Below are 17130 nucleotides of genomic sequence, written 5' to 3'. Positions count from 1 at the left end.
TGGCCGGTTAGCTCAGTTGGTTAGAGCGTGGTGCTAATAACGCCAAGGTCGCGGGTTCGATCCCCGTACGGGCCATGAGATAAGTTTTCCAAATTGACAGAAACACAAAAAAGAGATGAGGTACTACAAGGAAAACTTCACCCACAAAATGATGAATATATGTCAATTTGTACTGCCCGTGTTAGGCAGGGAGCCAGGAGCAGGGTCGCAAACAAAATACAAAGTGTTGTTCATTTGTGAAGATCATTCTGCTGAACAAAATGTGTAAGTATCCTAATTATTTTTTTGCCACAGAGCTTTTTTTTTGCAATAATCCAAAAAACAAAAAACGAGGGCGATGCCAACTTCCATAATGTCATCACTGGAGGATTCTGTTTAGGCTTATTTATATATTTGTTTGTTTACTTATTTATGTTTTATTTCAGCATGTTTTTATGTGATCTTTTGTCAGTATTTATTTATACACTTATTTAGACGTTTCTTTATTTTATATTTTTTGTCCTCCAAAAGTTTGTATTACCCATGAAAGATCCATAAGGTCTACTCAAGATCTACACAGTTGCCATGGTTGCTTCGTTGTCTCAATGGATGTTACTGACTTGAATCTTATCTTATAGCCCTGCTAGTTTCACTCTTATTCAGTTTGTGTTCTTTCATAAATTAGATTCATTCAGCTTTTTTTTCTGGCACTCCTAAAACACCATGCTCCCACTTTGTGAAAGACTAGCCTATGATAACCACTAACCACCACTTTCATTTACGCTTCTGATGACGTCACAATTGATGACAACCAACGGCCGGTTAGCTCAGTTGGTTAGAGCGTGGTGCTAATAACGCCAAGGTCGCGGGTTCGATCCCCGTACGGGCCATGCGATAAGTTTTCCATTTATAATCTGACATTAATGCAGAAAGAAATTAAAGTCTATGAGGAATACTTCACTCACAAAATAATGAATATGTACTGCCTCTGCTTGGAGCAGAGGTGCTGCTTTGAAGGGGGCCAGCTGAGGTGATTTGGGCATCTAATCAGGATCCACCTCTGGGTATCTCCTATCAGAGGCCCTCTGTACATGTCCAACTGGTGGGAGACTCTGGAGTAGACTAAAACATGCTGGAGGGATTATATATCTGATCTGGTCTGGGATCAGAATCCCCCCTAAGAGGAGCTGGAGAGTATTGGTGGGAGAGGGTTGTCCGGAGCTCCCTGCCCAGCCTGCTGCCCACCCAACCTGGTCCCGCATAAGCACATGAAAATGGATGGATGGATGGAACTATGTGATTCTTGCATGCCTCCGTGGACAACAACATATATATTGTAGTTTTCTTCGCAAATTCAAGGCAGGGCAGTGAAATATTCCTTTAGCCTAATTAACAGGACATAAATAAATAAATAAATAAATGTCTGTGTCTGTATGCCAGTATAATAGGAGGTTATTTGTTTTGCTATTTAGGGCCTATTCCAGCATTTAAAGAGTGCTCCAGGAATGAGTCCTAAACCAAGGAAACTATTAAAGAAGGAAAGGTCATTCGTCAGTGACAGTGTTGGAGGAGCCACACTTTGGTGCCAGTTCTATTGGAGTCATAGGGCCAGGCATGCCATATCACAACATAAGCTATCATATCTTTGTTGTTTCAACTTTGACTGAAAAATCATTTGACCATCTTGAAAAACACTCATAATGTGATACTTACTGATGATTTTTTTTCCCTAAATATGCACGTTTGTTTTCCTTGTCACTGGTCTCCAAACAGATCATGGCTCTGTCTAGGTAATGTCAGGTAATGTGTGTTTTTAATCTGGTGGAAGGATTTTTCAGTCAAAGTTGAATTCCATTCCATATCCTTTGTTTTTTTTGTTTTTGAGAGCAACTTGAAACTTTAAAACATTAGAAGAACATACAAAAGTTTTAAACATACAACATTCCATACTAATAATAATATAACAAAATAGAATTTAATAAGCTAGGGGGAGATATAAATATATAAAAATAAGAATTGTAAAAAATTACTTGATAAATGAAGAAGAAGACAAGCAGGCATAACAAATTTGTCAAAGGGAAGCAAACGATATCGAAATCCAATACGAGTCATAATTCAAAACAGCAAAAATTTAGAAAAATCGACACTTAACTCTCTTGCTGTCCTGCGAGAAACCTTTTTTTTTTTCAGTAAGAAGAAAAACATCTTAAAGTCATTTATAAACCAGTTAAAGGAGGGTTTGGTATTTCTCCACTTACTCCAATGAATATAATATTTACCTAAAACTTAAATTATGTTTATTATGTCAGAGACAGATGAATATAGATTATCCATAAAAAAAGGATGTGAGAGATGTCAAATGTTGGTATCATTCATCTTCAGTGATAACTAATTTTTTTTATGTCAGTCCAAACTTTTTGGGACACAGGGCATAGAGAAAACATGTGTTCTAAAGTTTGTTCATTTTCACCACAGAAGGTGCAGCTGTTGGATAAATCTTATGAATAATCTTAAAATGAGTTTCTTTAACTTTTGGGGCAACAGGCCACTTTATAAATTTAGAATATGCTTTATCTATAGTAGCTAGATAAAGTCACTGACCCTGGGACCTGTGTATCACTTTACTAAATCCTCAATGACAGCAATTTAAATTATACTTATCTACAAATGTTGTATAATGCAATATGTTATCATTGTCAGATACAAACATCATATTTCTCTCAAACCAATCCCATCAGCTTTCTGACGAGGGAACCACAGTGACGCTAATTTCCGCGTTGAAAAACGTCATCACTGGCGCACTCTATTTTGTATGTATATAGCCTATTTATGTATTCTGTTGTTTAATACATTTATTTGTGTATTATTTCAGCATGTATTTATCATTTTCATGTATTTATTTATGCAGAGATTTCTATATATTATTTCCTCCATAAGTGTGCACTTCCCATGAAAGATCCATAAGTTCTTTTCAAGATCTACATATTTGCCGTAGTTTGCTTTCACGACCCACAACACTGTTCACTATTTCTTTATATGTGACAGGTACTATGAACGTAGTCATGACGTAAGCCGAAATAGCTCAGTTGGGAGAGCGTTAGACTGAAGATCTAAAGGTCCCTGGTTCGATCCCGGGTTTCGGCAGAGCTTTTTCAGTGCAGTGTAATACAGCGCTCACCCACATGAGCTGGAGGATGACTACATACCATTACAATGGCTACGCTGGCGTGTAGCGCTCCATGCTGACAGCAAGAGTCAGTGCATTCATCATATATAATAAATGGTGACTAAAATAAGAAAAAACAACTCAAAAATATTGTGAAGAGCTTCTATTATGCCGTTTTTGTTCATTAAAAGTAAAATGATTAAAATCATTAATACCAAACAAATATTGGGACAGTCTTTTAATGCAGTAGTGTTCTCATCAAGCTTCTAAGTTAAATCTAACAAGATAACTGCATAAACGACAAATCATGGCTGAAGCTTGTATATTATAAAGCAAAAATGAGACAGGGATGGAGTGAGTTAAAGTAAAATGGTGTGCAATTAATCTTCTTACCTTTTTAAATTACACAAAATGAACCGTCACTGAAAGGTCTGGCTGTAATCAAGTTGCCTAACATTTAACAAATGGTATTCTACTTAAGATGACAAGATAATTTCTCTGATTTTCACAGGGTGATTAAATTAAATATAGCCGTAGTCTAAATAGCTGTGGGCTCATGGAATGAAATTTGAATAAAGCCAGTGAGGAAACAGTTGACACTCTCACCGACTGCTGGGCCTGTTGGTTTTTAAAGAGTTTGATTCAGGCTATTAGCTCCTCTTTAAGTGATATATGTCACACGTCGTTGAGCTCTGCCTCCTTGCTGCAGATTTGCCGGATATCTTTGTGAAGCTTCTCTTTGTCAAGGCGGGATTTGATGTCGCCTATCTGCCTCAGGGACTCAATGGCATCATGCACAGACAGGAACCCTGTTCAAATGAGAAGCAGGGTGAGGAATCATTTTTGGTCCTAATCATCAGTTATCATGACTTCATTGGGTAGTAAGGAACACAATGCCTAATATGGAAATATTTTTTAATATTGCAGGCACTCTATGAAGCACTATTCAGTGACTGTGAGATGGAGGGATAAACTTTCTCATACAATGGTGGGATATTAAATCTCCCTCCTTGTCTTTCTGACTCCCCGCCTGTCCTGCCACGAATATTTACGACACTCATCAATTATGCATTGCTTTTCTCCCCTCTGATACCATCTCCCTCCATCTTTTTCTTCCTGTACTTAAAATAGTGCAATGGATGGATGGCTCTCTGGTTCTGAAAGCAGTGGCTGAGCAATGATTCACGGAGCAGTTTACTCCTGCTCTTATTTACTGGAGGGAGCCTTTGCCTTCTTTTATATGTGTCTACACTTTAATAAGAGCTAGAGACTGAGGGAGGTTGACAGAAAGTGGGAATGGTTTGAGATCTTATGCCAGGGCTTCTGGGAAATGAGCCCTCTGTTGGCACAGCAGTGAGATGGAGATGGATGTCAACAGTAGTTTGATGTAGAGCAGAGCTGCTGTACCGGGTCGCCTGTGTGGTTGTGTATTCCTATGGCCTGTCTTGCTGTGTGACTTATTAGCGACACATAGCAACTATAGCTCAAATCTGGTTAATTTAATCTGGTTAAAAATGCTGCTGTATTAGCATTTGTGCTCGTGTCAGTGTGTTAGGGTTAGTTTTCTTTTGTCACAGAGCGGCAGGCTTGTCATGTGTCTAGAAATAGTTTTTTGATATATTGTAATTATAAATATAAATATAAATATATGTTTGATTTGACTTACCATACTGAAAATCAATATATTTCAGACAGTTATGCTGAGTATAATGAGTTAGCAGAGCAGTCAGGTCACTTCAGTCTCTCCCTCTTGCTTTCTGACTCTTTAGTGAAGCTTTTCTGCATGTGCATTTTTCCCTTGATGTGTAAGGTACACACGTGTAGTATGCATGTGTTTGCTCACCGATGATGGCAAGTGACAGACAGCGATCACCCACCTTTGTGGTATTCCTGTTTGAGCAGCTGCAGCTCCCGATGAAGGCTGCTCTCCACTGAGGTTAGTCTTTTACCGAGTTTGGTTTCAGAGCGTTTCAGCTGATCTGCCTGACTGCGGTCGGTCTGATCCCGCTGGGCCTCAACCTGCTCCACACGGGCCTCCAGAGCACATAGCTGGACAGCTAATCTCGACTCTGCCTCCAACTGAATGTAGAACACGTGCAAAAAACCACTAAAATGTCAAACTTGCAACACACTGCACAGCAGTTTTTTAAATCCCCACACTATGTGTGAGATCACACCGGAACATCCTTTTTAAATCCAGACTTTAAGGTGCTGCATGTAACATTTGATCATATTACATGTACAGTAACCGCAAGTGTGTAATTATATCACAGGCCTCATGGTAAAATTAATAATGATATATCAATGCCTAAAAATATCTCACATGGCACCTTGAACAGCTCACCCATACAACTCTCTGCAGCTTTCTCACCATATTTTCCATCTGAATATCCTTTTCCAAAGTGAACTGCTTTTTTTCTGCTGAGTCACAGCTCAGAAAGTGTGACTGAACTCTGCACATTTGAACACCTCACACAAGAAGTCTAACCTGACAATTTGATACTGGAGGCACTGAAAGGCCAAAAGAACAGTAAAGGCAAAGGAGACAAAATCTACAAATACCACATTCTGAAAGTAGCCTCCCGATTCTATTACTTGCATGTTGTAATTGTGGACATAATTGCATAAACTGTGTGAATCTACATCACCATTTTGTCTTGCAGTTGTGTGCGGTGCTGCTGGCTGCTTTCTGCATGAGTCTTGGCTAAGCTGTTGAGCTGCTGATCTGTCCACTTCCTCAGTGAATCTGTCTGCTCCTTGGCTTCCTTCAGTTCACCTGACATCCTGCAAAGTCACCAGGGATAGAGAGCAGAGAACTGTGGGAGGCTTTACTTTGGAAATGCAGTTACAGATGACAGTTTGGAAGTTGCATTTTTCTTACTGACAAAGTAGATACAGAAATGCCATTAGCAGATTAGATTATAAATGCTTTAAAAATGCATACAAACTGCCAGATAGCTGGAAGCTGGAGCGATGCTCGCTGTAAATTGAGGCCCATTATATAGAGCTCCTATTTGTGCTTGGCATTGGAATAATAACGTGTCTGTTTCCATAACCAATACATTATTACACCTTCATTTCTTTGCACCGGGTGAAACGTCTGTGGTGTGAAAACAGGGTGTCAGTCATAAATCAATAATTGATATTCTGTCACTTTGTTTTCAAAGCAAGATGCTTTATGTTCAGCTGGTTGAAGCTGTCTGAAAGCCAGTGTTCAGAATTGTGTTCTCTCTTTGGTTTTGAGAGGTGAGACTTCCTCGGCAACAGCGCTGCTTTTTTTGGTTTACTTGATGCCAGCCTCAGCAGGCACAGCATTGTTATTCCGAGGTTGGTTGCTGCTGCTATATAGAGACTCACAAAACTCACATTGTCACAGACAAATAGCTGAATACACATATGCACACATGCAAATATGAGCATACATAGTAAATACTATTTTTTTTGTTTGTTTCTTTTGGTATCTAGGTATTTAGATTTTTAAAACTATGCAGAATACTTTGATATGCAAAAAACTATTTGCACAAAAATGTGAAACGTGGTGGAATGATGCTGCATGAGCACTTAAGAAACACATCATGCTGATCTTAAAGCCTTTATGTAGCACTGTGTTTGTTGGGGGAAGCAAAACAAATCCCCCTGTCTGTAATATTGGACTGTGTTGCCATTTATATAACTGTATGTACCTCACACTGCAGTCAACAATGTTAAAATGTCTCATATAAAAGCAACAACATTGGCCACAGTGAGTAAAATATTGTGAGGGCTGTATTGTATCACAAAACGCAGTGTCTCATCAATTTTTTCTATTATATATAACACATATTGGGACATCTATTCAATTGACCTTCTCTCTTCTAATCCCTCTGATTCGCAGGATTCTCCCTAAATGAGAAAATCAATGAGGCAAGTGCCAGGATGTTATGTTTTGTGTGTGTCTGTATTTGACCGCAATACAAATCAGACTCCTGCTACAAATGAATTTCAGGTCTGCTGCTACAGAGACACCTCGTTTATAACTCCACACTGGCTGGCTAATCTGGCTGATGTTGGCAGTTGTTAGGCCAGGCGTACACCAGACAACAGGACGGCTGATTTATCCATGTTAGATGAGTTTTCAGAATCCCGTTTGTCATTTCCCTATTGTAAGAGGGTCACTGTGCCTTGATTTATTGCTGTCTTTGTGTTCTTGAGCTTGTCTGAACATCATTATCAAGAATGTTTAATTCTTTTGTCAGTGGCCTTGTAGTTTGAGCATGATAGTTAGCCTTTCTATTGAGTGTAATGGCATCACTCAGTGTGTCTTAGTTATAAATTTGAGGGTCAGAGCTGAAATAGTGTGACTTTGAATGTTTAACAAAAAGCCAGGAGGATGCGCAATCTACTGAGGTCCCTGTGTGCACTGAAGGTTAATGAAGGACCCTCTTGAATTAGCTGTGTCTGCTTCAGAATGACTTGGCGACACAACAGACAAGGCAGGTCAAGTTTAAAGGGCGACCAAACAAAGAGCAGCCTGGATGGGTGGATGGACGTTATAATATTGCCGGTTGTTTTTTTTTGTTTGTTTTTGTCATGATTCCACCTGGCTCAGAAACACAGACAGTGCTGCTTTTCATCTATTTTTATCTATTGTTCTTTTGGTTCTAACATGATCAGTGACCTGATTTCCATTACAGATCTACAGCATTACTAAATAGAGCATATTCATCATTCATGTCTCTCTGTTTCTGTTTCCACCATGGTAAAACTATTGGATCCATTTTGCATATTTGCTGCCAATTGAGATTATTTTTCAGATGGAATTAAATCAAGTGAACTAACTTTTCTCTGCCTCTGGCACCAATAGTTTTAAATGGCCATGGCTCTTAAAATGCCCAGCTGTAGAGAGCTCTGACTGACTGGTGCTATTATTTGATAAGCAAATGAGTAACTCGTAGATTATTATTTATTATGTGGGTCTGGGCAGAATGAACAAGGGAGCACAAAGAATGAATCCCTTGAGCAGTGCTGCTAAACTGCAAATTAGCCAAGGCTTTATTTCCCACTCGCACGCAGAACAGTAAGTACAGAATAGTCTGCGAGAAATTAAAGTCGGGAGAAAGTATGGAGTTAAAAAAAAAATAGCAAGCTAATGTTAACAAAGACACGTTAATTTAAACATTACATCCACAGATGTTTCTAACATACAGAGTTTTTTACAGGAACACTAAGCCATCCATTCATCCATCCATTTTCATCTGCTTATCTGGGGCCGGGTCGCGGAGCCAGCAGGCCAAGCAAAGCACCCCAGACGTCCCTCTCCCAGCAACGCTTTCCAGCCCCTCCTGAGGGACCCAAAGGTATTCCCAGGTCAGATGAGATATGTAACCCATCCAGCGTGTTCTGGGTCTACCCCGGGACCTCCTACCAGTGGGACATGCCCGTAACACCTCTAATGGGAGGCGCCCAGGAAGCATCCTGATCAGATGCCCGAACCACCCCATCTGACACGAAGGAGCAGTGGCTCTACTCCGAGCTCCCTCCGGATGTCCAAGCTCCATACTCGAGCCCAGCTACTCCTACGGAGGAAACTCATTTTGGCCACTTGTATCTCATTCTTTCGGTCACTGCCCAGAGCTCAAGGCCATAGCTAAGGGTTGGGACGTAGATGGACCAGTAAATTGAAAGCTTTGCCTTCCGGCTCAGCTCCCTCTCCACCACGAGGGTCCAGCGCAACACTTGCATGACTACAGATGTCGCAAGATAATTATTGTGAAAAAACACCTTCCTAGAAATATTGAAATCTAATAAAACTTTGCAGTGTTTGCATGTTTAGCAACAGCCCGGTTTCTCCAAAAACATAGTTTTGATAATCAGGCAAATCCCTGGAAGCACATGTTCTAGCAGTATGTCTGCATGACTCATCAGCACCACAAGATAGGATGTGTTGCTGAGCCGTATCAGTTATGAGCCTTTTTTTTAATCTTTTTTTTTTTTTTCTTACTCCTAATCACTGATAGCTATGTTGCTGTTAACGTACAGAAGCACCACTGTGCACCGAGGTCAGCCCATGAAAAGAAACAAATGAAGAGATTAATGCTTGTCTCAGTATTGTAACAAGTAACCCAGGATTTACTTGGTTGATTGTGCTTCCTCTTTAACTAATGGCCTTACCTGACCTCTAGTACTTTAACTTGTGTATGCAGATCAGACATGGAGCTCCTTTGTCCCTTTGAATGCTCTGACAATGATGCTTCCATTCTCCCCAGGTCACGATGAAGCTGGGAAAAGAAAACACGGAAACACATGCTGTTACTATGATGTTGTTGTATCTTGTGGTGTCGGCTCCATGATCTGACCTTTACCCTCTGCGGTTTCTGCTGAGTCGAGCTGATTGAGCCACTGCACCACCCCTGTAGCCAGCCAGGACTGAGAGTAAACAGCAGTGACCCACTTTCTCTGCATTTTCAATTATCTTTATGGTACATGCTTGACCACTGCTCCACAGCTAATGTGCTGCCATCACAATGATTTACCACTAACAGAACTGAGTCCAGGCTGAATCAGTGTGGGTGTGTGTGTGTTGAGGGCAGTAGTGGTCGCTTTGGATTTAGTTAAGTGATGGAGAGCTTTATAACATATGTGTCCTAATCCAGTATTTTAGCATTGTTATAATATTTAGCTTGTAAAGAAAATTTGACCTCAAAGGGCAGTAAAAGCTGTTTACAGAGAGACCTTGACATCCCCCGTTTGAATTCATTTCACATCTCATTTTCTTCTCTCGGAGTCTGGCTGAGCCTCTGCCTTCCCTTGATAAGGCCGGTCTCACAGCAGCAGTAAGCTCTAACTCACCTGCCAAACAGCCAGCTACCATCTCAAGGATAAACAGCAAATACACCCCCTGTGTATATTGCCAGATTATTATTTCCTTCATACAAGCAGCATTGGAATGAATGTAATCCCTCTTTAATACCCAAATACAATCACAAAGGAGGTCATTATTCCTTAATTTGAGACTGGAGTATTTAAATGAATCCCAATATGTACACTATGTGTGTGAGAGTGTGTGCATGTCTGCGTTTAGATAGAGGAGGGGTGAAGATTCGGTTAGGGTTGTAAAATTAGCTTTGTGTAATACATAATGCATAATTTAAAGGTCTAGTGTGTAGAATGTAGTGGAATCTAGTGGTGACATTGCTGAAATGAAACTTTGAAAGCATGCAGGAGGGTGGTGGCTGTTGTGAAAATGCAAATGGCTTTATCTAGTCTGTTGTGGGCTACTGTGAAACAACATAGTGGACTCCATGGAAGAGGACCCGCTTTGTATGTAGATATAAGCAGCTCATTCTAGGTTAGCAAAAAACAAAACCGTATTTTTTTTATTTTTCATTTAAATCAAAAGTCTGGACTTATTGTGGATGGATTTGCAAGCAGTGTCATATGTGAATAAAATACTCTGGGAATACAACAAACATGAGGGCTCACTTCACACTCCACCATCCAGAGATAGCATTAACTGCTGATGGCCAAGCTAACGCTAAACCCACTCTGCCGAAAAATCAACCAACAGTGGACACACTTAGCTTGACAAAACTACCATCCAACTCTGAGCGAGCTAAGAAAATAACACAGTCCATCACCTATTTCATGTGCAAAGATCTGTGTGAATACAGCATGGTTGAAAGCGACGGCTTTTGTTACGCTAAAAAAAATGGCACCCAGGTTTGTGGCTCCATCCCAGCATTTTTTCAGCGACAAAGCTGCACCCAAGCTCTACAGAGCAGTGAAGCATGAGACTGAGGAATCTTTGAGTACAGCAGGAAGGGTGGCATTAACTCGTGACGCCTGGACTTCAAGGTCAGTGGATTCATATGTGACTATAAGGGCACGTTATCTCACAGAGGGCTGGCGACTGCTGTCTCATGTTCTCCAAGCTACAGCAGTGCATGAAAGTCACACAGGAGCAAACACTGCCGATTGCCGACAAAAGCCTTGTTTTAACAGAAAATGCTTCTAACAGTGTTGCTATTCAGTTAGCAGGAAGCCTGCATGTGAAGTGTTTCGCTCATGCACTTAATCTGGCTTTGCAGACAGGTGTATGCAGCATTTCTGACAGGTTTTATAACGGCGTTGGTCAGTCTGTCTGCTTTGCATCACATTTTGCTGCAATAAAAATGATTAAAGTCAGATGAACAGACTGAAAACTTTGTATTATGAGATAGAACTGATGTTGACAAAGTTTTCCATTGGGGAAATAATTTGCAGTTGGAAAAAAAGGTAATAAATCACAATATATTGCAATATAGCAATACTCAGTATATCGCAGTATCGCAATAATATCGTATTGTGACCTAAGTAAGTGAAGAGGTACTTGGAGCTCAAGGCTGACGCCAACATGCTAACATGCTCACAATGATGATGCTAACATGCTGATGCTTAACAGGAATAATGTTTAACATGTTCATAATCATAGTTTTGCATGTTAGCATGCTAACATTTTCTAATTAGTACTAAACCCAAAGTACAGCTGAAGCTGATGGCAGTATCATTAGTTTTGCAGGTATTTGGTGAAAATCCAAAGTACTGAGCAAATTGAAATTTTGACCCTATGATGGAAATAGATGAAATGTTAAGCGATCATTATAGTCAGACCAAATTTTAATGGCAGTCCATCCAGCAGTTGTTTCACTGAAAACCACAAATGTCAACCTTATAGTGGCACCAGAGAAAAAGTCAGGAGGTCATCAGAGTTATTAGAAATCATCCTCTGGGGACCAAATTGGCAATCCATCCAACAGTTTTCAATACATGTCACTAAAAAGCAAAAATGTCAACTTGCTCGTGGCGCTAGAGGAGAAGTCAGGGTATGACCAACGTGACTAGGTTCATTTTCTTAGGACTGTGAATGCCTGAACAAAATTTCATAGCCATCCATAAAATAGTAGAGGGCTGACTGACTGAAACACACTGCCACCCATAGAGCCATGCAGCTATCATGGTTACAAATATGCAGTGTACCATCCTACCTTTGCCATATTACAGATTTCAGAATGTTCCCTCTTGTGCAGTTCTGCCAAGTTTTGATGTCTTGAAGGTCACAGAGATGAAGAGGAATTTATATACAGAGGATTGACCTTTAAATAGTCATTAAGATTTTCTTTTTGACACTGGTGTTCAGCTACTTTAAACACAGTGTGGACTAAAGTGCTGCCTTACGTTTCGTCTGCCAAACCCTTTGTCAGCAGTCACGCACCGTCTCTCACCTTGACTTCCAGCTCTTTGAGCCGCACGTCCACGGCTGACCTGAGCTCTGCCACCTCCTGCTGCAGTCTAATCACCCGCCGCTCCCCAGAGCTCACGTCAGCGCTCAGCTTGGCGATGCTGGCATCACACCTGACATATTAGGTGGGGAAGCAGAGAGGGACCACTGAATGAGAACTGGGAAAAGGGAGAGAGTTGAGGAAAGGTGTAAAGACGGAGAGGTGAGCAATAAAGCACAGACAATTGAGTCTATAGACTAACCTAGATGGATGGAAGAAAAAGAGACAGCTGCCCTTATCAATACTTTCTAAAGCAAGCTAACAGAAGCCAAAAGAGATCTGTTCTGAATCCTAAGCAGTGATCTGCCATCCTTTGAATGCTGAATGAATACACTTGAACTTTCCAGTGGAAATATGTTTGAATCTGTTGATGAGTTACCGATAAAAACACTGGAAAAACATCACAACCAATCAAATAAGTAAACTAATTTAATAAATGTATCACCAAGAGCAGTTGGCAGGTTGTGGAAAAATACTTTACAGCCTCTCACATGCAACATCTTGCCTCTAACATATTCTACACTGAGTTTATGTAATATCTCTTTTCCTTCCTGTGTTCAATTCAAGATGCCATCATTAAGCCAGCAAATACACATCTCTATCAGGGTTGGTGTGTGTGTGTGTGTGTGTGTGTGTGTGTGTGTGTGTGTGAGAGAGAGAGCGAGATAGTCAACCTAATATTTGTGATAAAACACAATATAAGCTCAACAACCAAAGCCAGCATCTAATTATGGAAATGCCCGAAGTGAAATGAGGGTTATTTCCCTGTACACCACTACAGCGCTTCACAGAAAAATACAGTTCATCAAAAACCACTGGCCCCTCAACTAACTTGATTATTTATGACAAGGCGCAAGAGGTCATTAGGCTGAGTAGGTGAGGTTTTTCTAAGGCTTTTATTGGACCATAAATCATCTCTTTGTTGAGTAAAAGGCAATATTCCCTCTCACCACTGACTTCTTAAACACCACAGAGGGAGCAGGCCTGCTGTGAAATAAGACGTTCACAAAATAACATTCATCTTTGATCTACTGTCTGATGAGAAATTACATCACCTCAAGTGTATTGATCAATGGCTGCCCAGGCTGTTTAAAATAATCAGGTAGCTACACAGCAAAAACACAGATCCTAATGAAATCCTCATGATGACAGCCTCTCTTCAGCAATCCAATCTAAAAGGTGCGATCTGCACAGACCAAATAATGAGCAGGTGCTAATCAGCATCTAGAGTGTGTTCAAACCCAGAAACTTCACACTGGTGTGAACAAAATAATTAATGCGTGCATGCGTGTGTGTATGTGTGTGTGTCTGCGGGAGTGTCAGAGAGGCGATGCCACTACGGATTGAAAGTTGCGAGACTGTGAAGAGCTGCCAGACAGGATGCAGGCTATACAATTTCACTTCATTAGAGGGAATGAAAAACAAGTAGAATATCAGCAAGGAGAGGTAATCAGTCAAATAACTTGTGCATCAGACCTTTGTCTAAATAATTATGCAATCCATCCAAATAATACTTCAGTGAAAAGTTTTAATCTGCAAGCACTTGGCACTCATTACATTGCTATCATTGTTAACACTCTTTAGAGTTTGTACCTCAGTGTTTGCAGGCATTATTTGACCTAGGCAAAGTGTGCGTACCTGGCTACTCTTCCTCTCAGGTCTCCAATGCCGGCCATGTTCTTCTGTTCCAGGCTTTGCACGGCCATTGTGGTTCCAGAGGTGATGGAGTCATGCTGGGCGATCTGTCTTTCAAGGACCTGCTCAGAACAAAGACAGCATATTTGTCTATTTTATGTGAAAGGAGGGGTCTGTTCCTTAATTCCCTTTCCAACTCTCATGTTAATGCTGTTAAAATCACCAATGCTGGCAAAACTACCACATGTCCTCTGCTGAGAAGGCTAACTTAAAGGGCTACTGTGTAGGTTTTAGGAGGATACATTAGCAAAAGTGAAATATAATATGATTAGTTGGTTTTCTCTAGTGTATAATCACCTGAAAATAAGAATCATGGTGTTTCCATTACCTTAGAATGAGCCGTTTCTACCTACATAGAGAGCGGGTCCTTGTCCCGAGATTGCCATGTTTCTACAGTGGCCCAGTATGCCCAAACCAAACCCTGGCTCTAGATATGGCCAGTCACGTTTTTGCATTGGCCACAGTAGTTAGAAGCTCCTCTGTGATGACATTGTCCAAAAAACACAGATTTTTTTTTCACTTGAAACTGCTTTATTCAGGGTTTTTACTGGTTTAAATCACCTGGTGTGTTTGTTTTGGAGAGAGAGAGACCTCTAAATCAGCTCTCAGTAAAAGCTTCCTGAACGTCTGGATCTTAAGTTATCGGTGAAAAAGGTGAGCAAAACATTAGCAGCTGCTGAGCCAGTGGCCTGTCTCCGACATGCAAAGCAGCATCAAAGAACACACTGATTTGTACTGTAAAATTGCTTTATTCAGCATTTTTACCAGTTTAAATCAGCTACTCTCTTTGGAGAGTAAGAGACCTCTGCAGATACTTTGGCTCCTGGTAAAAACTTTCCTGAACAATGGAAACTGAAGGAATTCTGACCTGGAGAAGTTTCAGCTTGTTGCAGTCTGCAATCCTCACCACTAGATGTCATTGAATCCCCCTGAATTTTACACACTGTTACTTTAAATCTGCCAAAGATTTCGTAACCACTTTTACATTGATGATCATTGCAGAAAACAGGCCATACACATGTGTGCAATGTGTCTGTGATAACTCAACTCAACAAGACGACCCCCTGGCTTATCATGAGAGCAAGTAGTGACTGCGTGATGTTTCTTTCATTGGATTTACCAGCATATTCACTTCACGCCTTGGTTTATTACTTCTTCATGTGCAGATTAAATTAGCTTTCAGGCATTCTTGTGATATTTCAGATCATGACAGCCTCTAATCATGTTAATGGCCCATTCAGTATGCACTAATGAAGTAATATATTTCATTTTTGTGCTCTTTTTCTGTAAGGCGGTTATCAAACTCAGTCAAAGAAAACTCCAAACACTCTGTGAGTCATATTTCAGTGCACTTCCCATTAATCCTTCTGACTGCTGGTTTTCAGAGGTTGGTGCATAAGTTGACAGTATTTATTTAACCACATACTGTGAACATCATTAGTTTGTGCTTGTACGGACAAAATGTCACCGAGCTGATGTTGACGGGGAGTCAGGCGGGCTTTGCTCAGGCGCTGCACCATTCTATCAGGTGTAATCAAATCAGCTGCAAGTTTGCGGGCATGAATGTGTGTCTGTGTGTCCGGATGTGTGCTGCACAACAAAAGTAATGAGGGGAAGAGGGGAGAGCAGATGAAAGAATGAGCAGAAACCAGACAGGTAGAAAGAAAGGGAGTCCGCACAGATGGACAATGACTTTATCCACATAGGTAAGATATTTCACAACACTAACCTCCACCATCCACCCACTTGCATACCTGTATGTCCATGCTAAGCTGCTTGACAATGCGTGTAATGGTCAGTATGTGATTCTCCAGCAGCTTGCGGGACAATGCCTCAACCTGGAGGGAGCCCTGGGCGGACTGCAGACCTGCTGCCACCTCCTCTTTGATCCTGAAAGCCTGTTCCAGCAGCACAGTCAGTGTCCTCCCTTCACAGCTCAGACTAACCTCCAAGACACCTGGCCTTAATCAGGAAGTAAACAGAAACTATTTTCGATTTGGGTAACTGAGGGATATGTGTTGCAAATAATGAGACGTTAGCATTCTCCAGCACTGGAGGCACAGGAACACATCCAGGAATAAAAACAGTATAATTCAATAAAGCATTCATCCACCCAGAATGGTAATGAAGACAGAATGAGATGATGTGCACTGGTCTTCATACCCTCGGGTCATCCTCAAACCAGATCTCTCATTGACTTCATGTGCGTGCTGTGTCACCCTGTCTGATGCTAGTGTGGATTAAGGATTAATTTGATCAATGTGATTCACGGCGGTGTTAGAAAGGCCGCTGGTGGTTCTCGACTGTATTTCCATCCCATCACCTGGGGGGAAATAGAACTTATCTACCTCTCAGATGCAGATTGGTTTTAGAATTGAATTAGAGAAACTACAGGAACTAAGGAAGATGAAAAACATGATGATGCTGTGGTAGTTTTGTTGGATAAAATACACAAAATAGGAAATACAGTTATTCAATAAGAAGAGTTACCTGGTGGAGTTCTGATAGGGCTGTAACTTTGACTCTTCTTCTTGCCTAAAAAGAAAAAAATTATATATTAAATATTTTTGGATGTACAGTAGTTTTTGCTCAGATGTGTTTGTTAAACATGTTATAATTTTTAATGTTCAAATCAACAGAATAAACCACTTTATTTAAAACATTATATTAAGCAGTCATTTTCATTTCAGAATACTCACAGGCCTGTGCTTTCCTTCAGCCGGCTCTTGAGTTCATGTGTTTGTGTTGTCACTTAGTAACTGTGGTCTCCTTGAGTGGGGTGTGCCTGCCTGCCAGGGTGAATGTGTCAACACAGTAATGCGAGAATGATGCATTGTATACTTGGTGAGGCAGCTTAAAACTCAGTGAACCACGACCTCGAGTGTGAACAATTACTTTTTTTTTTCACACTCTAAGAAATGTGCCCGACTAACTGACCAGTCCACAGTGTAGCAGAAAACCCAATAAGACAAACAGCATTGGTTTGGAGTCCTG

At 40.7% G+C, this 17130-nt stretch overlaps 1 protein-coding gene and 3 non-coding genes across 4 annotated transcripts; 3 read left to right on the top strand and 1 right to left on the bottom strand.

The window, feature by feature from the left end:
- Position 1: 1 nt before the first annotated feature.
- Positions 2–75, top strand: trnai-aau (transfer RNA isoleucine (anticodon AAU)). Its single transcript has one exon. It is a non-coding gene; the product is annotated as a tRNA-Ile (tRNA).
- A 720-nt stretch (positions 76–795) lies between these two features.
- trnai-aau (transfer RNA isoleucine (anticodon AAU)) lies at positions 796–869 on the top strand. Its single transcript has one exon. It is a non-coding gene; the product is annotated as a tRNA-Ile (tRNA).
- Positions 870–2840: 1971 nt separating this feature from the next.
- Positions 2841–16665, bottom strand: fam81b (family with sequence similarity 81 member B). Its single transcript, XM_033618800.2, has 8 exons — positions 16627–16665; positions 15891–16098; positions 14080–14198; positions 12385–12514; positions 9296–9402; positions 5794–5929; positions 5023–5224; positions 2841–3954 (listed from the first exon to the last, which is right to left on the bottom strand). Exons 2-8 carry the CDS (start codon positions 15900–15902, stop codon positions 3821–3823), a joined length of 840 nt encoding a protein of 279 aa, XP_033474691.2. The 5' UTR covers positions 15903–16098; positions 16627–16665; the 3' UTR covers positions 2841–3820.
- trnaf-gaa (transfer RNA phenylalanine (anticodon GAA)) lies at positions 3051–3123 on the top strand. The gene has a single exon. It is a non-coding gene; the product is annotated as a tRNA-Phe (tRNA).
- Positions 16666–17130: the final 465 nt, after the last annotated feature.

Source organism: Epinephelus lanceolatus, chromosome 9, assembly GCF_041903045.1.
Source record: "Epinephelus lanceolatus isolate andai-2023 chromosome 9, ASM4190304v1, whole genome shotgun sequence".
NCBI lineage: Eukaryota > Metazoa > Chordata > Actinopteri > Perciformes > Serranidae > Epinephelus > Epinephelus lanceolatus.
The sequence above is the reverse complement of the archived record's forward strand: the minus strand, read 5'-3'. Positions and strand labels throughout refer to the sequence as shown.